The 25,868-nt window shown below is 41.0% G+C and overlaps 2 protein-coding genes across 2 annotated transcripts; one reads left to right on the forward strand and one right to left on the reverse strand.

Moving 5' to 3' along the window:
• Nucleotides 1-995: 995 nt before the first annotated feature.
• znf341 (zinc finger protein 341) lies at nt 996-13,608 on the reverse strand. The gene is made up of 16 exons (XM_047607201.1): nt 13,439-13,608; nt 12,831-12,941; nt 9,548-9,738; nt 7,328-7,477; nt 6,799-7,203; nt 6,527-6,710; nt 5,905-5,998; nt 5,739-5,829; nt 5,416-5,593; nt 4,334-4,584; nt 3,992-4,200; nt 3,351-3,447; nt 3,020-3,152; nt 2,220-2,331; nt 2,001-2,071; nt 996-1,901 (listed from the first exon to the last, which is right to left on the reverse strand). Exons 1-16 carry the CDS (start codon nt 13,467-13,469, stop codon nt 1,372-1,374), a joined length of 2,838 nt encoding a protein of 945 aa, XP_047463157.1. The 5' UTR covers nt 13,470-13,608; the 3' UTR covers nt 996-1,371.
• A 471-nt stretch (nt 13,609-14,079) lies between these two features.
• Nucleotides 14,080-21,245, forward strand: e2f1 (E2F transcription factor 1). The gene is made up of 7 exons (XM_047607213.1): nt 14,080-15,379; nt 15,642-15,741; nt 16,683-16,902; nt 17,200-17,352; nt 19,252-19,366; nt 19,466-19,748; nt 20,591-21,245. Exons 1-7 carry the CDS (start codon nt 15,128-15,130, stop codon nt 20,830-20,832), a joined length of 1,365 nt encoding a protein of 454 aa, XP_047463169.1. The 5' UTR covers nt 14,080-15,127; the 3' UTR covers nt 20,833-21,245.
• Nucleotides 21,246-25,868: the final 4,623 nt, after the last annotated feature.

Consider the following 25,868-nt stretch of genomic DNA (forward strand, 5'->3'; position numbering starts at 1 on the left):
AATAACAAATTTTCTTTTGTAAAAGAGAAGTTTTAATAAGAGGTTTATGGTTAACACTATTTTCTTTCCCCTGTTCCATTTCTGATGTACATGAGAGAAGTGTAATATAGAATTGTCACCTTAATAAATTAAATCAAAAATGTGTGTTTGTACCGTATCTCAAAGAACCAGCGTTGTCAAAGACAGCCTTGTGCATGAATCCTGCACGGATGTTAAAAAACATATTCATCAAACATTTATCCATTTAGGGATTAATTAGATCAGAGGTCTTCAATGTTTTTCAGGCCAAATGATGAACTGATGGAGAGATTAAGTAGGTACCCCTTACCTACTACATGTGTTCTATGTTAAACTCGACCTAGTGCTGTTTATAAATATACATTATTATCATCATTTTGCATTTAATATTAAGCTATTCAAATAATACCCAGGTTCAGTAGGGCCATGCAACTGCTGTACCTCTGCAGACCCCATAGGGTCATGGACATTATAACATTGGAGGGGTTTTTCTTTATGATGTAATGAAATGGATCCTGAGATCACAGTAGCAGTTTCTACACATAAAAGCCAGGCTTGGAAACAACTCCAGACCCTTAACTGATGAAGGTATGCCCCGCATTTGATAATAAAACAGCTTTCAAAAATGTCCAATCACTTTTGATTCAAAATATTCACAACCAAATCCGAGTAAAGACAAGTCTGCACTTGAAGCCCATATTCACTGACGACCAGTCAAAATAACTCTTTGACAGCAGCATTATACAAACCCTATTCATTATTACCTACTATAATTTGTGATCTTGATTGTTCAGATCTGAATCCTCAGACACATATTTGAAATAGGTGTGTGATCAGATACTGTAGTTTGTCCTGACAAATTACTATCATGCTTTGGATGATGTACCATTGTTACCTCATCACAGCATTTCAGAATTTGTCAAACATTTTATCTGAGCAAAAAAGAACATCAGAAACAATCACATCATACTCAAACGTTAAAGAACACTGGAGGGTTTAATTCAGAATGTAAGCACATTTATATTGACACAAATACACTTTGCGACTCTTATAATTTAGTTTTTTGCTGAGGTAAAGAAAAACTTCTTGGCATTACAACGTTGTACATGAACCAGCGCAGATGAATTTGCACTAAACATGTCCACTGTTTATCTGGGTGATATACATCCAAAAGTGAACATAGCCCAATCATCTTTATTTAGAGAACAAATCATTTAAAGAACGTTTTAATTTAAAACATGTTGAAATAATTTCCCAGACTGATGTTTTTATTTTTTTCATTTAAAATAGATAATTTATTAATTGGTCCATATCCAGAAAACTATAAAGAAACACTGAAGACTACAAACATGGCTACTGCAGACAGTTTTGGTCACCACTCTTAAGCTGCTCCAGTGCCTCGATACCATGATCCTCCTCCTCTTCTGTTTCAGGCTGCCCTTCACTATTGGTGATAGACATTGCAGCCTGACAACCCTCATCAGTCCTCCTCTCCTCTCCCTCCTCTTCCTCATGTGCCTCCACTTGCTGCTGGCTGCCCTTCGAGCAGTCCTCCTCCTCTTCATCATCTCCTGTGGCCTGTGACATTGTTGTTTTTCTCATGAACCTGCCTCTTCTCCCACCTTCGTCTCCGTCGTTCTCCTCAGCCATCGCCACTCCTGCGTCCTCGTGTCCCTCCACCTCTCCTACCTCTCCTTCAGTTCCCACCCTGGTTCCTGCTGCAGGACATTTGTGTTCTCTGTAATAGCTCTGTCGGGTGAATCCCTTGTTGCAGTTGGAGCATCTGAAGCGGTAGTTATCTGTGTGGGACTGCTGGTGCTCCAGCATGTGAGCCCGGCGGCTGAAGGCCTTCTGACAAAACAGACACTTGTAGGGTTTGATACCTGGGGGAGACAGAAGCATAAATAGGTTTGTTTTTAGATACGCCGCTTACTTTGGAAACTTTGTCTTAAAAAAAATCATCTTGGTGTTGTTCCACGCACCAGAATGTGACAGGATGTGAGCCTTGAGTTTGTCTGGCCTGTTGAATTCTTTGGTGCATCCCACATGTGTCCTGGTGTAAAAGAAAGGCGAGCAAGCAATTTAATAAAAAGAATGTAATTAAAAATTAAGAGCTCAAAAATAAACGCAGGAGGATAGAATGAATGAAATAAGAAGAACTATTTTAATGACTCCAGCTAATTCCCAGTGGAGAACCTCACCTGAAGGGACATTTGTATTTTTTAAAGGGTTCGTGAATGAGCATGTGTCGCTTCACTTTGTCCTTCCTGTTGAACGTCGCCTCACAGAGGGAACATTTGTATGGCTTTTCACCTGGAAAACAGAACCGAAGTTCACACATTTACTTTCTGCACACACAGTCATCTACTGTTCTGGTTCACAAACCCCAGGGGGGCACCAAAGATCACAGGCTTTGTCTACTCTGAGACCGTGAGCATGTCAAAATTGTAATTTGAGCATGAATAAAATCATAACAACACACGTACTTAAAAATCAAACATCTATGTGTACTTTTTATGGCCTCATTCCTACTTGTAGGCCACTTGGTAGGGCCCACTTGAAGACTGCAACAATTTCCACTGCTAACCAAACAGTTGCGTGGTTTACTCAGCACATTACATATTGCCAATTAAATCCCATTTTGACCACACTGATGTGTACCTGACAAAGGAATCATGGGAGACAGACCCCTATGCTTCCACCCTCAAGGACATAGAATTTCTTGGCTCTAACGATGAGCTTGCTGACATTCAAGCCTTTTCTGTATTACTAAAATACTTTTAAGATGCAATTATTAACAGCACATATTTTCTTAGATACAGGTAAGAGGGGTCTATCAGGTAAAGAGCTTTGGAACCACTGATGTGTTAAATTACATGATGAACACATTGTGAATATAATTCAAGAGTTTGCTCTGCAGGAAGTGCTAATAAGCTGCATGAAGAGCACTGCATCCTCCCCTGGCTTAGCTACAGAACTGTCCCGTAAATGTCTTCCAGACCTGAGTGAATACGCGCATGCAGTTTGCGGTAGTGCTCTGTCTTGAAGGCCTTCTTGCAGATCTGACACTTAAACCTCCCTCCAACGCCGTGAGTAGGGAGGTGACGTCTGAAGTACCTTTCACATGGGAACACCTGGCGGCCAGAAAGACAACACATCGGACTGAATTGACAAAAAAACTAAAGCTCCAAACATCTTCAATCTGAGCGGGTAAACATGTTTTAATGCTTGGGGGAGATTTAGGACTAAACTTACTGCAGCACGCTGACACTTTATATGAGAACATTCAGCTTTACATGTTAAAAAGGTGCAACATCAGGTGTGTAGTGTACCTTTTGACAGTGTGGGCAGGGGAAGCTGTGTGAGGCAGTCAGGAGATGCTGCTCTAGTGCCTCCTGAGTAGAATATCTGCTTTGACATTTCACACACCTGAAGGGGAACACAAAAAAACAAGATGAAATGAATTACCAACCAACCAGTCAAAGATAAGGCTCAAGGGTAAAATGAGATGATTCATAAGAGAAAAGCAAGAATGTAAACTTAGAATCACTTTCTACTGACATAATATATCTCATTCCGTTCCATATTTTATCTGCTTACATAATGTGTATTTACATTTGTATATCCCAAGTTCCCTGTATTTCTATATCCTTATATACTGTACATGTACATTGAATACATACACATACACATCTATACATACTATATTTTTTATCTACTTTTTCTACATTTCCATCTCGTTATACTTTCAATTTTGGTTTGAACTTACTACACCTACTATATAATCCAAGGTGTGCTTAGTAGGACAGAATCAGACCAGACTGACTTGTGTTATGTAATATGAGCATATGTGCTCAATCCGTCGCAGAGATTTCCTTGTTTCTATGTTTTATTTTAAAAACATTGAGTTTATTTCAGCTGACTTTTTATGACAGGGTTCTATCAATAGATGAGGGAGAGTGGTTAAACCGACCTGTAGACGGCGGTTTCCTTGCGTGTGCTCTGCTGTGGGCAGAAGCAGTGGGAGTACTGGTGGACTCCCAGCTCGAATAGCGAGGGAAAGACCTTGCTGCAGAGGTGGCAGCGGTAGGTCAGCTGCTCCTGGTGCGTCCGGATGTGTTCCAAAAACTGATCCAACTTCTGGAAGGTCTGGGAGCAGGACTTCAACACACACTTGTAAACCTACGGAGAAGCAGATACAGACTCCTGCTGACTTTTTTTCACCATTTAAACCACTGGTTTTAATGCACCCCTTGTTGAATTTGTCTCTTATCTCACAAGAAAGGCTATCCTGTCTGCCACCTTCTGCACTCACCTGCTCCCCTTTGTGTTGGGTCAGGTGCGATTTGAGCTGGAAGTAGGTCTTGAACTTGCTGGAGCAGAACTGGCACTGGTAGGAGCTGTCAATCAGAACGATCTGCTTGGTCTGAGCTTGGCACTGTTGGTTCTGATTGGACTGCACCTGCATCTGGACCTGAGGAAGCCCGTTCCGCACATCTTCCCCCCGGGCTCCCTCCAGATCAGCCTGAACCTCAGCTGCACTCTCCTCCAGCTCGCCTGGTGCTTCTGTGGTCAAGCATAGAGTTTCTGTATATGTGATGCTGATCAGACACTTTTACAACAAACTATATTAGCAACAAACTATAACTATGAAGGAAGACCAGATTTATTGTTAGTGGCAACTACAAAATTAACCTGTGGCCTTTAATCCATGTTACTGGTTATGTTTATATGGACAATATTTCTTCAACCTGAGTAAAAATGTTTTTTGACATGTAAAGTGTTTCTGCAGAGAAAATTAAACTTCAACTTTCAGTTACGCTGCCCACATCAATTCAAGCTTTGTTCATCATTCATTCAAAGAATGCTGTCATGTTTCTGTCCAGTTACCTGAGGATACCCCACGTGGGGCAAGTGAGTAAATTTTTTATTTGAAAGACAAAAATGATCGACTAAAAGGTGCTATTGTTTTCTTACGAAAGTGCTTATCAAGAGGTCGTTGGGAACTCCTCTCAGCCATGGCCGGTCTGTTTTGGCTGAGGTGGTTGCATGAAGTTATTTTTTTTTTAAATTAGTAGAGGAAATCTTGTGTCTATGTGAATGCAACAACTGATTTTTCGAAGGTATATTTTTCATCAACAAAACTTCAGTGCAGAGTTTCAGATCCTGAGACGTTCAGGATCTTGACCACATGTGAGCACAAGTGTTTTACAACACAGCCGTCATTATCAGGTGCTGTAACCACCTTTACAGCTGCTCAGTTCCATCAGATGCCTATAGAGAGAAGCTGGCATTATCAACTCACCTTTCATGGCCCTTTTTAACATTTCAGCTCACAGTTTTTTTACAGATAAAACAAAAATTGATCATCATGTTGTATTATTTAACAGACATTACCTGTCTGTGCTGACTCGGCTTCTCTCTGTTGACTGCTCTGCTGCTGGGGACCTTCCTTGTCCCCTTCGTCTTGCTGCTGCCGCTCCCCGTCCTGTTCTTCTTCGTTAGATGACACCGGCACCACCTTCACTGTGATCGGCAGTCTCGACACTGTGCTGGCCACGCTCATAGGCCACACCTTTAAGACAAAGACAGCGGTTGTTACCATGTTGTTGACACATTTAAGATAATTAGTTAAACTGAATGAGCTATGCTTGGTTATTTGAGTTGTGTTATCATTCAGGGTTTTTTGTTAAGAATTATGACCGAAAACTATTCTGAACCTTGTGAGTCTGCATGTGTTTCTTCACATTGGACTTCTGGGCAAAGGCTCGGCCACAGACGATGCACTGGAATGGTTTTTCTCCTGTGTGGCTTCAAGAGGAAAATGGTTGTAAGCAATAAAAAGATTTTAAGTTGGTACCATCTACATGCTGGGAACTAACTCACCTCCTGATGTGTTGCTGAAGATCAAAGTTTTTTGAGAAGATTTTGTCACAGAAACTACACTTCAGCTTCGGACCTTTCCCCTTCAGCTGCTCTACTGCAGAGTGAAATCAGTGAATGAAAACATTCTCTCGTGTACGTTATTCATTTTTAATGAAGCTGGTCAAATATCCATGGCTGATATGTTAAGAAAAAAAAAAAAAAAAGAACTGTGCCAATTAAAAAATACTTTTCACATACTTGGGCTTTTAGCACCACATTAATGTATTAATTAATTTAACTCAACCCTATCTGATAAGCTTAACGGGTCATATTTTAATACAAAGCCTCTTTCTGATCCACTCCCATCTGTAGTGCTAAAGTTACTGCATTACACTGTAAGTACAAACGTAATGCTTCCTGAAAGCATTTCAAACTAAAAGCCCTCTGGCAGAAAGAACAGAAATTTCCATTTCCTACTAAGGCTTTTAGAGTGCAAAAATACAATGACAGCAGCACAAGGACCACAGTACAGGAAATTAGATCAGGATCGAATGAGTGAAACATAAAGTAGGACAGCAGGGAATATTTGTACAAACTATTCACATGTATGCTAGGGTTATCCAAGGACTTTTTTCTCACTTACCTGTGGCTCCATCTGAGCTTTTTTTGCTACTCCTTGGTCGTTTGGGGATTATGACCTTTTCAAAGTCACCCAGCTCTGTCATGTTGGTGGTGATGCTGCAGGTTTTTGTCTTGGTGCCCTTGTTCCCAGGGCTGTAGACGGGAGGGGTGGTGAATGACTGGCTTTCCACACACTGGCTGGGCACCTGGGTAGAGGCGTGCAGAATTTGGAAATAAAAGGTGCAAAGCATATATCAATATCAAGTTGGAAACAAAATAGAAAGCTTTACTCACTTGCACAGGGTGGAAAGGCTGCAGACCCAGAGTGTGGATCTCAGCACCACTGCCCACGGCCATATGTGGTAATGTGCTGTACACCTGCACCACTGAGTTGCTGAGGCTCGCTGGCACCTGTGAAGAGAGTGGCTGCTGGGCAGGCTGTCCGGCCGGCAGAGGGTGGGCTGGTGCCTGGCTGGAGGGCAGGGGGTGTGAGGGCTGCTGTTGCTGAGGCTGCTGCTGCTGCTGCTGTTGCTGCTGCTGCTGCTGTTGATGATGGTGGTGGTGGTGGTGGTTGTTGTGGTGGTGGTGGTTGTGGTTGTGGTTGTGGTTGTGGTTGTGGTTGTGGTTGTGGTGGGAGTGGGAGTGGGGGTGATGATGCTGAAGATAGGACACACCAGCTGTGTGCATGCTCAGGTTACTCTACAAAAAAAACCAAACACATATTTCACAATATTGCAGCACAAATGTAACACTTAAAAGGACATACAAATGTGACAAGACGCCAACATGTGTATAATGCACGTCTTCCATGTTGTATTATTACCTGTATAGGTGTCTGCATGGCAGCCATGGGCTGGTCAATGGAGGTGAAGGCTGAGATAGCTGACATGAGAACATCATCGCTGACCAGCACGTTGCCTTGAACCAGAGTGTGTGTCAAAGGAGAGGGAGGGACTGTGATGTAGGTGGATACCTGTATAGGGAGTAACACACAAAAAGAGGAGCTGTATTTTAGAGATGGGATTTATGGCTCCTTAAAGGCGGCCGGATCTTGAGTAGTCGTTCCTGTCAAAGAGCCGTTCAAAAGACTGGCTCGTTGTTCCAATCGTTCATTTTTTAGAAGTCAACCATTGGTTACTTGTTTTGTTTTTTTAGTAAGGATTTTTAGCAACAATCACCGGTGGCAAATATTCCACAAGGTGGTTCCATATCCCCATGCTTTGACAGTGAAATCACTATTTAGAATTTTCCCTCACCTAAAAAACTTTGTGGCACCATAAAAACTATGCAAAAATATGCGTGCCAAAGAGAGAATGATAGTGGCCTGGCATCTTATCACATGGGGCTAGCTTTACCTGGAGACCTCCAGTAATTTGTAATAATTTCAGAGGTATTCTGTGATCTTAATCCTGTACGAATCAGTCAAGTACGTAATAAGTAAAAATTACACTGCAAACTACTTACCATATTTCTGGAAACACAGAGGTCCTGTGATAAAAACTAATCCAGTGCAAATCAGCATCTCTGTGATTTAGGGTTGAGTTTTTACTTTTCACGACTCTTGTCTGATTAACAGCTTTTTTTCTGCCTCTTGTCACTTAAGAATTGTGAAGGATGTGCTATAATTCAAAGTTTGGAGTACAAAGTCAAGATGCCGCTGAACTATTCACCCACGTAGATGGATAAAATCATTGAATCAGACTTTACTGTGTTTATTGGTGATGGTGGGTCTGATTTACACACTGATTTAACACTGACAGGTCGTTTGTAATTTCTTCACCGTGATAAATAGTATTAAAAATATATTTCTTATTCTCCATTACAATTTTCAAAGTAATTAAAGCTGTCAAAAAGTGTACATTGCCCTCTTACGCGCAGTGCAGTGAGGTGGAAAGGGGAAGAGACAGATCACATATTTAAGTAAACTGTATGAAAGAATGAATGTGCCACATGAAACACAGGCATAGGGGGTAATATCTGAATGACAGGACGTCCCAGGAATAACTAATCCAATGCGAATATGAGGAAGCAGAACTAGTGGAAGAGGGATTGACGGAGACAGTCAGTCTGTTCCTTACTGTCGGGTGCTGAGGTTTCATCAGATGGCAACCTCCGGGTCTGATTGATAAAGCCCATGCAGAAGTGCAAAAAACTGTGCATAATCGAGTGGCCGGCTGATCCCCATAGACCCCCACGTTAAAAAGTCCAACTTTACAGCATTATTTAACATGTTTACAGTGTAGTTCAAAAACTATTTTGGTCTCAATAGTTTATTTCACTATTCATGACTATTCATGACAACTGTATGGGGGACCCCATGTCCATATTTGGAATATTTGAGTGTGAGTAAAGCACATCCAACATGGCGACCACAGGCTCCTCCCACTTCTGGCTTCATTTTCAAGGTTCAGAATCCAACAGGTGCTGTCACGATGGGTTTGCCCATAGTAGTATAATAATAGTATACAGTCAAGGGTTTTCATATGGTGGTTTTTTTGACCTAGACTTGAAAGAGATGTTTTTTTCTGACAAATATTGCACTGTGTTATACCCAGCATGTCGTCCTCAGAAAAGTGCATGCAACATTTACTTTGACTATGACTCATTTTGTGTTTTTTTTTTCTGTAGCACAAATGTTCTCCTCCTCCCTCCTCCCTCCAATCTGCTCTCAGTCAGCCTTGTTCACACTCCTCATTCCCATCAACCAATAACTGCACATATATAGCTGCAGTGAATAGGTGAGCTGTGGAAAACTCAAACTCAGAGATGTCATTAGTTGTTCATGTGAAGACAGCATATATAATTCAGACTCATGGGACACACAGGGACATGTTAAGAAAGCATAGGCTCACAACGGTGAACCAAGTCTTATCGTTCACTTAAAAGAGTCGTTCAAAAGACTGACTCGTTCATGAACATCACATCGCTACTGTATTTACAAATCGTTCCAAGTTTCTTGCTACATTTGTCTCATATATTACCAGGAATAACTTTATGACGAATCCGCATTTAAAAGAAACAAAAAATAACCTTCTGTCCTCACCTGTCTGTTAGCAGGAGTCTGTGGTACGGAACTGATCGAGGGCACGGGTGTGTAGGCATTGCTGGAGGCCAAAGACACCGTGGACAGGGAGGGGACAGTGGACTGACACTGCTCCCTCTTGTGCATCATGAAGGCTGGTAGAGAATTAAACTGTTTCTTACACTTCCCGCACAGGAAGACGTCTTCGTCATCTGCAGGACAGATAAGCATTGTACATTTCCACCCAAAGAGAAGAAAGTCAGGCTCCCAAGAACAAGGTTGGGTAGTGTAGAATTAACTAATTAAGAAAAGAGCTTTTAAAGATATTGGAACAACGAAAACAGAAATCTACAAATGCATATGCGCTATGATATAGTTTCTACAAGTGAAATGTCTGTGATGTATTTGTACACACAGTATATATCTATATGTACTAAATAGCAATGTATGCAGACCACTGGATCCAAATGAAAGTTGTATACAAATACTATCACCCCAATAAGGTGATAAATAGACCATAGAGAGTGTGATGTGATTACTAAGGACGGGGGTTTCTGGTCTGCTCTAGGTGGGTGCTACATATTTAATAACATCCACATGAATACCAGGTCCAAAAGTTCCCCAGCAGAACACTGAAAGGTCACAAGATGATCAATATTCCTTACTTCACACGTCAGTGGTCGTAATTGTATGGCTGATCAGTGTTTTTTTTTATGAACATCTGTAAATAATGATTAGGTAATTGTTTTATATCTGTGAAGGTTCTCAGTCATCCAGGTCATGGTAATCCAAAAAAGCGCTGAATAAGGTCAGCTGGACTTGTAGAATTTCTTGAAGACGTTTCGCTACTCATCCGAGTAGCTTCTTCAGTTCTGATAAACTAGTGGGAAATTGAGGTTTAAATAGGAATAAACTCTGTGGGTAACACCCACCAGGAAACTTGCTTGACCAGAAACTGGGGTCACTAATTACCATAATGGCTGATACTTACCTGTCCTTGAAAGGGGGGAAACTGTGTGCCTAGGCTACTTATCCTATGAATAGGGCTCTAACGAGGCCATTGTCCATGGGAACCTGGAGGCTCAATGTGTGAATGTTGTTGAAACTTCTTGGGGACAGAAGTCAAAACTGAATTATAAATAGTTGGTAAATTAAATCTCAGTCCACCTCCTCTGTTTAGAGAAAGTTTCTCCACTCCTTAACTCCTCTCTCAAACCATCTGTCCTCTCTGGCCAGGACTTTGACGTTGTTATCCTCAAAGGAGTGTCCTTTGTCCTTCAGGTGGAGGTGGACTGCTGAGTCGTTTCCTGATGAGCTGGCTCTCCTGTGTTGGGCCATGCGCTTGTCTATGGGTTGTTTTGTTTCCCCAATGTACAAGTCTGTACATTCCTCGCTACACTGAACCGCGTACACTACATTGCTCTGTTTCTGTCTAGGTGTTCTGTCTTTGTGTCTTTGAGATGGACCAGTTTCTGTCTTAGTGTGTTTCCAGGTTTGAAATAAACTGGGATGCGGTGTTTACCAAAAATTCTCCTTAGTTTCTCTGATACACCAGCTATGTAGGGGATGGTGATGTTCTTCCTTTTGTTGTGTTCCTCTTCCCTGTCCTTCCTGGGATATCTTTTTGAGCCTTTGACAAAGGCCCAGTTGGGATATCCACATGTCTTGAGGGTTTGTTTAATGTGTGTTCCCTCCTTGTCCTTGCCCTCCTGTCTAGTGGGGGCAGTCTGTGCTCGGTGCTGGAGGGTCTGATGACTCCCAGTTTGTGTTCCAGAGGGTGGTGTGAGTCAAATTTCAGGTGTTGATCTGTGTGTGTGGGTTTCCTATATACTTCTATGTTGAGGCTTCGATCTTCTTCAACACGCACCAAACAGTCCAAAAAGGCCAGACAGTCCCCGCTGATGTCCTCCCTGGTGAACTTGATGTTGCTGTCCACTGTATTGATGTGTTTAGTGAAGGATTCCACCTCCTCTGTCTTGATTTTAACCCAGGTGTCGTCCACATATCTGTACCAGTGGGTGGGAGTGGAACCTGCAAAGGTGTGCAGGGCTCTGGTCTCTACTTCCTCCATGTAGAGATTGGCCACGATCGGTGACACTGGGGACCCCATCGCACAGCCATGTTTTTGCCTGTAGAAACCTCCATTGCACTGAAAGTAGGTGGTGGAACCTGGAAACACACTAAGACAGAAACTGGTCCACCTCAAAGACAAAACACCTAGACAGAAACAGAGCAATGTAGTATACGCGGTTCAGTGTAGCGAGGAATGTACAGACTTGTACATTGGAGAAACAAAACAACCCATACACAAGCGCATGGCCCAACACAGGAGAGCCAGCTCATCGGGAAACGACTCAGCAGTCCACCTCCACCTGAAGGACAAAGGCCACTCCTTTCGAAGATACCAACATCAAAGTCCTGGCCAGAGAGGACAGATGGTTTGAGAGAGGAGTTAAGGAAGCCATCTATGTCAAAGTGGAGAAACCTTCTCTAAACAGAGGAGGTGGACTGAGATTTAATTTACCAACTATTTATAATTCAGTTTTGACTTCTGTCCCCAAGAAGTTTCAACAACATTCACACTGAGCCTCCAGGTTCCCATGGACAATGGCCTCATTAGAGCTCTATTCATAGGATAAGTTAGCCTAGGCACACAGTTTCCCCCCTTTCAAGGACAGGTAAGTATCAGCCATTATGGTAATTAGTGACCCCAGTTTCTGGTCAAGCAAGTTTCCTGGTGGGTGTTACCCACAGAGTTTATTCCTATTTAAACCTCAATTTCCCACTAGTTTATCAGAACTGAAGAAGCTACTCGGATGAGTGGCGAAACGTCTTCAAGAAATTCTACAAGTCCAGCTGACCTTATTCAACGCTTTTTTGGATAATTGTTTTATAATACATATTTTATTGTATATATATATATATATATTATATTTTTTCTCCACTGTGTTTTTTTGGATCCATGCATAGCTGCTGTTGAGAGTCAGTGTGACAAAACTTTATTCAGTAACTGTTGGTGCTTTTTTATGTGGTTGAAACACAAATTGCTATAACAAGAACTGGGAAATGGGGGTTGCTCATGCTTTACTATAAGGAAGATTTTTTAATGTAAACACACACCAATATAACTATAATAGTGGTCCACACACTAAATGGCACATACAGTACTTAAAGTTGACAGTTACTGATTAAATGGATCTTTTTCATGATTGGTCAGGATCTCTCTGGCATAGTTAAAAAGAAATCGGATAAAACGGGAATAACAAGAAAAACAGCTATTAAGTGCTGTATGTATGTTACATACCCATAGACTGGATAGTGGGAGTTCCAGAAACATTTTGGTTGTTTGGGTCAGGAACTCCCCCTTGACCGTCCAGCAAAGACTGGACTGCCAGCACTGTCTGGTTGTCCATGCCTGAAAATGAGGGAAAAGGAGGAGGGTGGAGAAACTGTGCATAAGTATAATGCAAAAGACTCACTTTATTCTAGTTGTTTATGTCACAAAGATATCACAATTAGTAAACGACACTTCAAAATCATGTATGTAATTATTAGAATGATTACCACCTCCATGAATTAAAATACACAAGTCTAAGGCTGCAACGTGGATTCACAACAAACACACTGTATGTCATTATAGGTACATAATAGCATCATAATAGTACAACAGACCTAAAATAACATTTAAACGGTCTTGAGGTCTGAGAAGTCATCAATCAGTTTGTTTGTTTACATTCATCCTCATTCTTCCTTCTGTAGAAGGGCTGGATATCTCTAACGAAACAGACACTTTCACGTGAGTCTGGCGTGGTTTTTCGTTGCATATCAGAATAGGCCTGAGAAATAGTCTTTAAATGCACACTAAGGATTAACTGCGCGTGTAGTTACACGTTTATTAAATAATACCCTTACCTTCAAGTGCTTCAAATATTGCCTGCGCCATCTTGTAGCTCCTCTTTTGAGTGATAGGCACTCGATTGGCCAAGACTGCCTGTTGAGGTACGTTCTGGTAAACTCGGGAAAATATGTTGAAAACTATTTAAAGATTTGTTTTCATAATTATTTCCACGTATGAATTTAGTTAGTACTGTGACCCGGGAGAAATAAGCATGACAAGAAGTACAACTTGTTCATTTTTCGGAAGCCTCAAAATATGGCGACTGTGTATTTATTACGCCCAAATAAATTTACCACGCACTGTAACTTGCACTGAAATGTATGTTTCGAATACAGTACCGCACAAATAACAGAGAACTACTTACGGGATATCAAATCGATAGCTCACCGGTGTAAAAAAAAAAACAACAAAAAAAACAACAACAACAACAGCAACAACAAACAAACAAAAAAAAACGGATCCGGTAAAATCGGATAACTGTCTTTTTCCATGTATACTGAACCCACCTCGACATCGATGAATCTGCGCCCAGCAGTGTGACAGGCAGCCCCTTTAACCAATCAGAAACCGTTAATGCAGACCAGCAGAAAAAGCATCTTTTACACCAATGGCGAAGGCCGGAATGGCCCACGTGCCGATTTCGCGGCAAAAAAGATTTCGCGCGAAAACCGTCCGGGTCTTGTTTAGCAGTGGATCAGCTGGGACAACAACAACAGTAACGGCCGATAACGAGCTCGGTGTATGGCTTTTGTAAATAGATCTCGTCCGGGGTGAGCGATCGAAGAGCGAGTGGCTTCTCTTTGAACGTATGCGCGTGAATTTGTCCGCTTTATTTCCTTATTATTTTTCCAGTTTTGCTTTCCAGGACTGCTTCCTGCGTGCTCCCAACAAAACGAAGGGACAGGAGAACTGTAGCTAATAACTTAGCTAGCATGCTAATGCCATATATTTTCATATTCAGCTACATCTGTGTTTTCACCGCTGGACTAACGGACGCTTTTGTGAATATACTCTTCAAATATATCATCGAGTCACACCGATGCCTTCCAGGGTGTGGATATTTTTTGCTTTGATAGCTTACTTCTGGAAGCTGCTGTAAAGTTTTGATAGCCTCATAACTAATCCAAGTTTTCGGCATGGGTATATATGGTATCATCCTACAGTCTTGAATTGTTAGTGTGACGGCTGTACGCGCTTGTTTGATCACTTGTTGGCGTCTTTGTTGGTGGGTCCTCAGCTAGCTGGTTAGCAATCGGTGGTAGGGAGCCGTGTGGACAGGCCTCAGCTGTACTGTACTGACAAGACAGATGAAAACAAAAGATTAGCTCGCTAGCTCGCTAACCTCCAGCGTTAATTACAGTCGCGATCGATCTGCCACTCATTCTTGGCAACGTATCAGTGGCGTCAAAAGCCTCAAGGCCCCGTTTAAGTATGCGTTTAGCAATTTTATTTCATTTGCAAAATTTCCTGTTTTGCAGAACATCCTGTCTTGCTCGTTCAATTTGAATGTGCTTCAGCACGTCGTTTCCCATTATTTAGTAACAGTGAGGCTTTAAGAAATGTCCCAGAGATCTTCAGATCTCATTTTTGTTCTCAAAATTAATGCGAACAGCTGCTGATCATCTGTCAAACCCCAGCATCTTAGTTTGTGGCCCTATCAACAGCCCCAAAGTCCAGTGAAAGGGCAACTCAGACACACTGCAATGTCAGAGACTCTGATAACAGGGCAGACATCTGAGGATCTGTTGGCAGACTTTGAGACTTTGCTGAACTCTGGGAGTATTGACTTGGGCCAGGACCACCAGATAGTGATCATCACCAGCCCCAGCCATGAGGGACTCCACCCAGCAGCCGCCCCGACCAGCACGGGGGAGATCCTGCTGTTTGCCACGCCACAGGGCCCCGCTGATGTGGTCATCCAAGACAAGAGGCGGCCAGCTCTGGGAAGACCTCCGGTGAGGAGAGTGGGGAGGTGTGGGAGGAAGGGGTGGAGGCGGAGGTAATGGAAAGTGAAAGAACAAAGGCAGGAAGTGGTTAACTTAGAACTTCTTCTTTGTCTCTGTAAAAATGAGCTTAAGTTTAAGTTGATACACCTGTTGCTTTTCATCCTGCAGCTTCTTATCTTAATATGAAGTTAGGGCACAATTATAATGATGTGATACATATGTTTTGTTTTATTATATACTATTTTTATTTCTGCATCCATTTATATTTCAGGTAAAGAGGAAGTTGGACTTGGATAGCGACCATCAGTACCTCAGCACCACTCGACCGTCCGCGGGACAAGCACCACCTTCCACACCTGCCCCTCCCAGAGGTACACATGTACACACAGTTGCAGCTGTGTGTGAGCACTGCAGCCATTCATCCATCTGCTCCATACATACTTTGACCTTTGCACTGGCCATTATTGTCCTAAAAACAGCTGTGCTTTTATCCGCACAGACAACAGCCTGTCATCCTGTCTTTGTCTCCACCAGCAATTGTTACTCAAATGATAAAAGATGCTAGTTAAGTATGGGGAGAAACAGTGGAGATACTCTTTAACTTATTTTATTTTTCTTCCTGTTTTTGACAGTATTTGGGTTTCACAAATGGAAGATATCAGAAGATTTGAGTGTTGTGGATAAGAGTTCTGGTTCACTAAACGCACCAAGTGGACAAAAAGAAATACAGTTTGAAAGGGAAATTGGATCAGTGTTTGGTGTGGGATACATATATTGCCATTAGTAGACATGGATAAATAAATCCATCTGTTGCACATGCTGTACAAATACCATCCTTGTTGCATTGTCTTAACCTCGTCTTACACATAGCACATTTGAGCACCGGCCGGCATATAAACATTCTGAGTTCACGTCTTTTATTTTGCTGAAATCTAATGCCAGGATTTATTTATTGTTAAGATTAATGATTTAGATTGTAAAGGAAGAAAATTCCCCTAAAAAGAAAAAGACATGCTTGACATAGTATCAGCAGACTTTAGAGGTAATGTGTTTATGCTTTGTGGCAGCCCATGGAAACTCTGTCACACTCACTGCATCAAGAGTAGGCTGATAGGCTGATAATTGATCACTTCTTGTACAGATTAGATTTCACTTTTGAGTTTAAATAATCCACCTCATCCAGACCAAACAAGCCGAACCTTTAATTGTTCAGTCTGGAGGATTGACATCTTGCTGTTGGCATGCAAAAGGGTTTTATATGATGATGGAAAGTTTTTGTACATATGTTCATTACTTTTCCTTTTCTGTCCAGTTCCCCGAACTGCAACAGAGAAGTCACGGTATGACACTTCCTTGAACCTGACCACCAAGCGCTTTCTGGACCTGCTGTCCCAGTCTGCTGATGGCGTGGTGGATCTGAACTGGGCCTCACAGGTTCTGGATGTCCAGAAGCGACGCATATACGACATAACCAATGTCCTGGAGGGAATCCAGCTCATTTCTAAGAAGTCCAAGAACAACATCCAGTGGCTGTGAGTACTGGTGTCACACTACATGGGTTCCGTGGATTTTTTGCAGTTTTGCCATAACATAATAACTTGAAAAAGTTTTATTTTTTTTGCATATACATGGTTATAGGTTATATAATGCACCCCTAGAACAGTCTAATGGTATCAATCACTGTTGCATTAAATGAAAAATACTTTTCAGAATTTCAGCTTTGACACAGGATTACAGTATTTTTTTAAAAAAAAAGTGATTTATACATGTTTCTGGTATTCACAGAGCATTAACCCATTCTATTATTTGTTTGTGGTTTTCTACTGTAGTGGTAATCGAATTGATGCAGCGCAAGTTTCCCGCCATAAAGAGTTGCAGAGGGAGCTGTGTGATCTTACAGCAGCTGAGGAGCAGCTGGACGAGCTCATTGCCAAATGCAACCTACAGCTCCGACTGCTCACAGAGGAACCACAGAACAAGAAATATCCTTTTGACAGGGTTGGGTATCTAAAACATTTCACAAACCAGCAGCAGCACTCAGTGCGTTTACATGCACGTGAAAAAAATTGAATTATTGCCTTAATCAGGGTCTAACTGGAGAACTTAAGTGTATATAAACAAGTTACTCTGACTAAAATTGGAGTTCTTCTTATCTGATTAAGACACCCAGATAACGTGGTTGGAATTCGTTTTTCTCCGGCATTTATACATTAATCGGACTACAACAGGATAAAGCACATGCACATGCTCCACAACGACTGTGCTGGCGTGTGACACCTGTATAAAAACATCCAAGAAAGCCGGTCGCAGAAGTAGCAGGTGAACAGAGCTGGTAGAAGAACCATCTGAGGGATAGCACATATCTTACCTGCACCAAAAGTAGCACACACATTACGTACGAGATTAAAAAAAGATGTACTATTATCCATCTGGTTGTTGTTTATATGCAGGTCTGTCAGTTATTCAGTTTTCTCCTCTGCATGTAAACTGGGACAAGGACTGTAGTCAGAAAGTCGAAATTCAAACGTAGCTTGATTAAGCTCTGCATGTTAATGCACTGAGCGTCAGCCTCTGGCGACTCACCAGTTGTTGATGTGTTGATGGTGAGTCTAGTAGCACCACTGGACCACAACGACACATGTCGCTGTCTTGTACAGCTGATTCTCCTCACATAATATTCTGGGGTTCATGACATATGTTTGGTGGACAGATTGGTTACCAAAAGTCATGCACAGCAAATGTAGTGTAAATAGGTAAATGAACATCTTAAAAACAGATAAATGGGTGTGGTATTGCTGTCAGATACATATTTCCAATATCACGCCTTGCCATTAGGTGCTGTTTGAACAAACTCTTCCATGGACTCTCTGAGGGCAACTACCTAAGAGAACTTCACATCTTCAAGACCCTTTTTCTTTTTGAATTTGTTCTACTGAAAGGAACCCTGAGTTGAAGTAACAACTGACTAATGGCAGCTGTGATCTTAGGTTCTGGGGGTATGTATGTTAATAGATATACTTCAATATGGAATTGGTTTTTTTGGAATTAGTTATTGCCTTGTGCACAGGGGCACAGTCATGTTGGAAAAGAAAGAAAAGGGCCTTCCCCAAACTGTTGTTTCAAAGTTGGAAGCATAGCATTGACCGAAATGTCTTGGTATGCCAAAGCATTAAGCTTGTCTTTCACTGGAGACAAGGGGCCAAGCCCAAACATTATCCCTCCTCCCCCAAACTTCACAGTTGGCATAATGTAGTCAGGCAGGTAATGTTCTCCTGGCATCTGCCAAACCCGCCTATTGGACTGCCAAACCAAAAAGTGTGAGTCATCATTCCACAGAACACGACTCCACTGCTCCAGTCCAGTGTTTGTGTGTCTTTACACTTTTTCAGCCAATTCTTCATATTGGACTTGGTGATGTATGGCTTGCATTCAGCTGATCGTCCATGGAAATACATGACATGAAGCTCCTGCTGCACAGTTTTTGTGCTTACATTAAATGATGGAAATTTGGAACTTTTCAGTTATGGACTCAGCAGAGCTTGGGCTGCTTTTACACACCATGTGCTTTTTTTTTTTTTTTTTTTTTTTTACATGGTCTTCCACTCTGTACCCTGTAATAACATCACTTACAGTTGACTGTGCAATATCCCTGGCAACAGGTCTGATTGAAACACTTCAGGCTTCAGGTGTGCCAAAATACTTTTGTCCATAAGGTGTAGATGGAACCTATTATGAATACAAACAGAAGTTAGACATGTACCAGTCTTGTACCAGTAGATTGCTGCCTGATCATATATTTATGGGGGTTTAATTTCAAAACAGATGTCATCTTGCCAGCTTGCATAGCAAACCTTGTATGCACCTTAATCGTTGTTCATCACAATGGGCTACGTGCGCTGCCAGGACTTAAGGCAGTCATTTGATTCGCCGGACCAGCTTGTCATGGTGATCAGAGCTCCACCAGAGACCCAGATGCAAGTTTCAGAACCCAGTGAGGTAGAGGACTTGAAAATATGCTTCTAACATTTTGAATTGTGTTTGTTTTGATTGTGTGAGCTTTTTACATACCAGTGTGTATTTGTCTGCATCTCCCAGGGTTACCAGGTGTCACTGAAGAGCACACAAGGTCCCATTGATGTCTTCCTTTGTCCTGAAGACAGCTCTGGCGTCTGCAGTCCAGTGACAGGAAGCAGTCCCTCAAAACCCAGCACTGACACTTCCCCGGTCCTGCCTCCCACACAACCCACGGACCAATCACAACCCAGAACCTGCACAGCAGCCGGGGAAGTGGGTTTATCGTCTCCAGTGTCCACGGCTTCGACAGCGTCAGCAGCTTCCCAGCAGGACCCCTCATCACTGGCATTAGGGGGTGACACAGGTGAGTTCATACTGTTTGTGAAACACTGAAAGGCAAATAGAAACTTAAACAAAAAAAAGCCGTCTGCACCCTCCCCTTAACTTGTCATGGTGTATAGTATAAAAACACTGACACAGGACATGTCTGAGTACAGGTAATACGTAGTAATTTAGGACATATTTGACATATTGTTTGAATATCGATCAGGCTATAGAAGCTAGTTAGTCTAACCTGTGACTGGAGGCTCACTGGTTAGAATCACAAAACTGATTGGATGAATTGCGCATAAGTGGATGCTTGAAGCTTGAACTCAGACTACTGTCAGCTGTAGACCACATCAACACCATAAACTTAGGCAGTCTGACTTCTAATATTGTAGTAAGGTAATGTAATGTAGCTGGGATAAAAAAACAACAACAAAAAAAACGTATATCTCCCAAAGCCTTTTTCCTTTATAGTAACTAAAGGTCTAATAGTTTAGACAATGAAATTCACCATCAAATTTGTTCTATGTCTGTAGTCTGCCTTCCCAGACTTCCTGAAATTAGCTTAGGTCTTGGTTGACTTTGCTGACTCACACATCTACTTTCTGCAGACTATTGAACTTCCATCTATATGCTATGCATGCTTTCCTGTAATGTGGAGTGTTTATTAAAAGTAACTGTATATGCCAGATCCCTCCAGCATATAGAACCAGAGCTGTTTCCACCTCTCATACCCCCATTATTCACAAATAAAAATTAGTTTCCTTTCTAACACAGTGAGGTGAAGGCAATGTTTTTCTTCAAAGTTTCTCCCCTAAAACTTAAATATAGTGTCTCAAATGACATCCCCTAAGCATTGTATTTTATTTTCTATGACAGAATCGCTGCTGGGAGGCGACCCATTCTCCAGCCTCGGTGATCTACCCGACTTTGACCTCTCGCCCCTCTCCTCCTCGGACTTCCTGAACATAGAGGGCCTCCCTCTCCCTTTGGATGGTTTCATCAACCTGTCCCCCCCTCACAGTCACGACTACCACTTTGGACTGGAGGAGCACGAAGGCATCAGCGAACTGTTTGATTGTGACTTTGGTGACCTATCACAAGTGTTGGGGGATGATTAGAGGAGAGAGGAGGCAGAGGCATGTGGGTACATCATTCTGGATGTAGGATTGACCTCTGTCCCATGGTGTATTTAAAGGAGAAACAAAACATTTAAGGACAACTTCTAGCCAGAAAACAAGCTTCATGTTTCGATTGAGGGGTTTGGGAGATGTTTTGCGTTGTGATTGCCTGTGATCCCCAAGATGCCACCCCGACTACCAAATCTCCAAATTTCCCCAAAATTGTACAGCACATCATTAGCACTTCTCTTTGGCCATTTTAAAGGTTTAGACCAAGAATTTAGCTTTAGTAAAGCTATTTAAATTATTTATGTGAATGTTATTTTGGTATTTTCTACCAAGTGAGGTTGTTGTTATTGATAATGTTTTCTCTAAGTGGCTTGTGTTTGTGTGTGTATGTGTATGTATGTGGGTGTGGGTGGGGGTGGGGGTGAGGGTGGGAGTGGGAGTGGGGAGGGTTGGGGCGCGTCTGGTTTCCCTAACACCGATTAGCTTATATGCTCTTACTCATAACAGTTGTTTGTTTTGTTTTTTTGTTTTTTTTTTCCCACCCAACCTCCCTCATAGCCATAAACCTATGGGAAACACTGCTTTCCCATCATAAATAATTTGTGTTTATTCACTGGAATCCTGAAAAACTGGATCCTCCTACGTCCTGCAACTGTTAGAAATCCTTAACCCTGATTGGATTTACACTCCCATACTGGATTAGCAGGAGTTTCCGATCGCCAAGTGAACAACATACTGCAGTTGATGGATATGAAGTAATTTGTGCGTGTTGAGCACACACTAAGACCCCTTTGTAAAACTGGACCTTTGTATTTCTTCAAATTAATTCTAGCGTAAAGGCTTATCATAACAATTAGATTATTAACTATTTATTTTGACCATGCTGAAACAGTAATGCAACATTTAAGGAAAAACAAGCCAGGAATACAAGGTCAAAACACTTTATGCTGTGCCGGTGTTAGGGAAACCAGGCGATAATAGACTGCTGCACTTATGCTAGCAGGTAAAAACTGAATCTGTTCTTTATTAGTCCGCTAGGCGTTTAGCCATAGTCTCAGGTGTTTTGAGCAGAGCAAAGTCTTAAATCAATGTTTTTGATGCAAACTTGTTTGAGTGTTTTAGATGGGTTTTGTGTATCTTCCTAAATAGAATTTACAGGTGTGTGTTTTAAATTAGTTAATTTTTTTTAAGCTGAGAGTTGGAAGAAAGCTCCAGAAACCTTCCAGCTCTTAATGTCATGTGGAAACTCCCACAAGGTCTTGAGCCTTCAGCGTCACAAACAATTCACTGTTCATTCACCAACACACCTTTTTCAAGGAAGACATTGACTATATTTACATGGACAGTAGTACTACACTGGTAATCGAAATAATTGTCAAATCACAATTATAAATAGCTAATTTAAAGACATCAGTCAGAATAGACTGATCTGATCCAAAGGAATATATGTATATTTTTTTTATTTAACGACTGGTGTAAACCCGATTATTGATTTGGGGCACATAAATAATTATGTCTTATCAGATAATTTTATTTAGTATGCATGTAAATAGTTAAGTTTATTGGTTTGATTTCGATCACGTTGAACAGGTATTGTCCATGTAAATGTAGCAGTGGTGTATTAATGATGGCCGCATTCCAATCAGGGCTTTTCTTGATGTTGATTCCCCGTCCTCTTTTACTAGGACACGGGGACTGAGCCATCAATAATAAATGTGCACTTTCATCCCGTGACAAGTCAAAATGTCTCCCATGAAAGAGGTAAAGGAGCTGTGGTGACTTCAGGAATGATTAAGCAGGACGTTATTGAATTCACAACAGCGACATCCGGTGACTGTTCAGTTTATGCACTTCAAATCAGTTTGGAAGGTTAATACTCACGCCTTAAATCAATGACTTATCAGGTAAAGGGTGGAACATCTTATCTTAGGCCAGAGTGATCGAGTGATTCTTGTTTTTCTGCAGCGGCCACGCTTCACTTTCACATTCTACTACTTGGCTCGATTGTGTTTTTTTCAGAAACCATGTTGATTTTCATTTGAAAGAAGCAGCAATAACAGAAATTCCCCATCATGTACTTATCGTATGAGATGAAATACTGTCCTGCCCCATGTCGTGTATTGTTCTAGTAAAAAATGTCTGCCTTTTATGTTCTAAGTTATGTAAGCTAACTTGTAGTTTGGATTGCATTTTATTGTGTGCGGGTGCATGCGTGTGGAAGTCCTTTTGTTGAATTTTGTATTTATTTTTTTAAAAAGGGGTTTAAAAGAGAAAAAAAAATTGTACAAAAAGTTTGATTCATTTTCTGTGTGGAAGGGACTTGATGGCTGATTTTGTGAATCCATTCAAATCAGACATTGATACATGTGCCTGTGAGTGGTGAAAAGAAGGATTTGGTTTGTAAGTGAGCATTTTGTGTATGGCATGTTTATACGTTTTATTCTGCATACACAATTTATTTTACTGTCTTATCCTTTTCAGTTTTATTTATATAGTGTCAGTAATAATACAGTTGTGTTTAACCTTCACGTTGGATAATGATGTCAAAAGAAGAGAAATGAATTCATATCTGCCTTGAATTAACAGACGGCAATCAACTCGACATATAATCTGAGGTTGTACATTATTTTATTGTGTCACCTTTGGTGCCTCACACTCATCTGACTGTGTAAAATCCTTTGTAACTACTGTCAACTCTTGTTTCCTTTTCTCATGAGGTCAGTGCTGACCTTTCACCAAATCCAGCATGTCACTTCAACAGCATCTGAAAAGTATTCAACTTATAGTTTTGTTTCAAGCCACAAGATCGTTGGGCTCTTTTTATTTTACCCTAAAATGTATCAGACTTCTCTCTGTTTTCTCCCATTAGCAGCTGAACTGACCAACACTGTTGTTGTCCCTAAGTGAAATTTGGGTCATGTTTGATTCCCTGCAGGACAAATGCAGTGCCTTGTTGAGATAATATAAGTTTTCCAATCAGGGTTTATTTTTGTGTACTGTTGTAGAGAAAGAATGCATGTTTTGGATTTGTGGAGTTTTGTTTGAAAATATTTGCACCTTTTAGTTCCAACTTAAAAAAAAGAAAAGAAAAAAAAAGAACATTTTGGAATTGTAAGAATTAAAACATGTGTAAGGAGACAAGTAAGATTTTTTTTTTTTTTTCAAATAGTGGAATTGTGATAAAATATGCTGATCAGGCATAACATTATGACCACCTTATGACAATAACACTCTAATGTCTGTGTCAGGCTGCATCCTGCTGGGGATGCCTGCTGCCATAAAGGAGTGTCATTGCTATGGGGTGGGGGTGTCTGGTCTGGTCTAGGTGGGTGCTATATGTCTAAGTAACATCCACATGAATGACAGGTCCAAACATTTCCCAGCAGAACATAATGTTATGTCTTCTTTCTGTTTAAAGTCCGTTTTGGGCACACAACAAAATCTGCTGACTAACGCTATAAAATTTCTATGGTTTAACAGTGCGAAAGTGAGGGATGCCTCCTCATCTGAATCAGTGGTTATGTGACTTATCAAGCAACTTAACATCCCAGTTTTTCCCCCAAATTTTATTTTTATGGCTTCAGTTTTGTTTAAAAAAAAAAAAAATACAGTTTTTACATGTGAATTACTAATGGGACCCAATATGCTCTTTTGTATGACAAAAATAAAAGTTAAATTTTTTTTTGACTCATTTGCACCACATCTTTTCTTTGGACTGGTTATGTGTTTCTGCAAATTTAGTCAATGTTGAGTGCTTTTGATTTAAAAAAAAAAAAAAACAACAAAAAAAACATTTTAGTCCTGGCGTGCTGCGAGGTTAAGCTCACTTGAAAAAAAAAATCAGGAGTAGATCCAGTAGATCCAAAACCGTCATGTTCATGTGCATGACCCTGACCTCTTGAGATAGGCAGTGTTGGCATTGTGGTGAAATGTTTTTTTTTTTTTTTGTTATAGATTAGACCCTGACAGAGATGCCACTGAATTCATTCAGAATTTTGCTACATAAGACTATCCAGTAAAATATCGTGTGAATTGAAACAGTAGTTGCAAACAATGCCCAGCATGGTGATGGAGTGGATTTTTTGACTGTGCTTCATAATTACAGGGCTCTTTTTCTTTTCTTTTTTTCTTTCTTTTTTTTTTTTCTTTTTTGCTGACTTTGCTGAACAGTTTTCCTCAGTGTTGCATTATTTGATAAAGTCCTTGCTGTATCATATTTTCCCCACCTGTTGATGAACTTACGTTTCAACAATTTCAATTCAGTTCAATTCAGTTTTATTTATATAGTGTCAATAACAATACGAATCGTCTCAAGACGCTTCACAAAAACCAGCCTGAAACCTCCGGGCCTGAGGGCGACGGTGGCAAGGAAAAACTCCCTTTTAACAGGAAGAAACCTTGAGCAGAACCCAGCTCATATGGAGGGACCCATCTGCTGAAGGCCAGCCGGGTAGAAACAGAGAAGATAGAGAGAAAAGAAGAACAGGAGAAACAACAGTGGGATCTGTTTGAGGTTTGACAGGGCTGTGTGGCCCATGGCTATTACAGAAGAATGTAACTAAGTTTGTTTAATCATTTCAGGTAAAGACAGGTGTGTTCTATTTCAAATGAACATGATGAGAATTCATGAAAAATAATCAAATTATGTGCTGTTTTCCTTCTCTGGATTATGTAACATTAGTTTTCATAAATTTAAAATTCTGAGAAGTAAAGAAGTTCTGATAAGATTTATCTTTTAATGATTTTACCAAAGACATACAGTACCTGTAATTAAACTTTTTATACCCACTGCAAAACACAGAATATGCATATTACACACAATGCTGCAAAGCTGAGATTGAGGAATAAGAAATCAGGGTTAAATGGTTGTGTTGTGGACATCCCAAAGTTAGTGAGCATTATTTTGAACATGTAGCAAAAGGAGATTCATTATTAGATCAGAAGCAGCAATGAGCACCATGTGTCACAGTGAAGTACTGTAGTTTCAGTTCTTTATTTTGTGAAATCATCAGGAATGTTTGTGTTGG

The sequence above is a fragment of the Mugil cephalus genome, chromosome 1 (genome assembly GCF_022458985.1).
Source record: "Mugil cephalus isolate CIBA_MC_2020 chromosome 1, CIBA_Mcephalus_1.1, whole genome shotgun sequence".
NCBI lineage: Eukaryota > Metazoa > Chordata > Actinopteri > Mugiliformes > Mugilidae > Mugil > Mugil cephalus.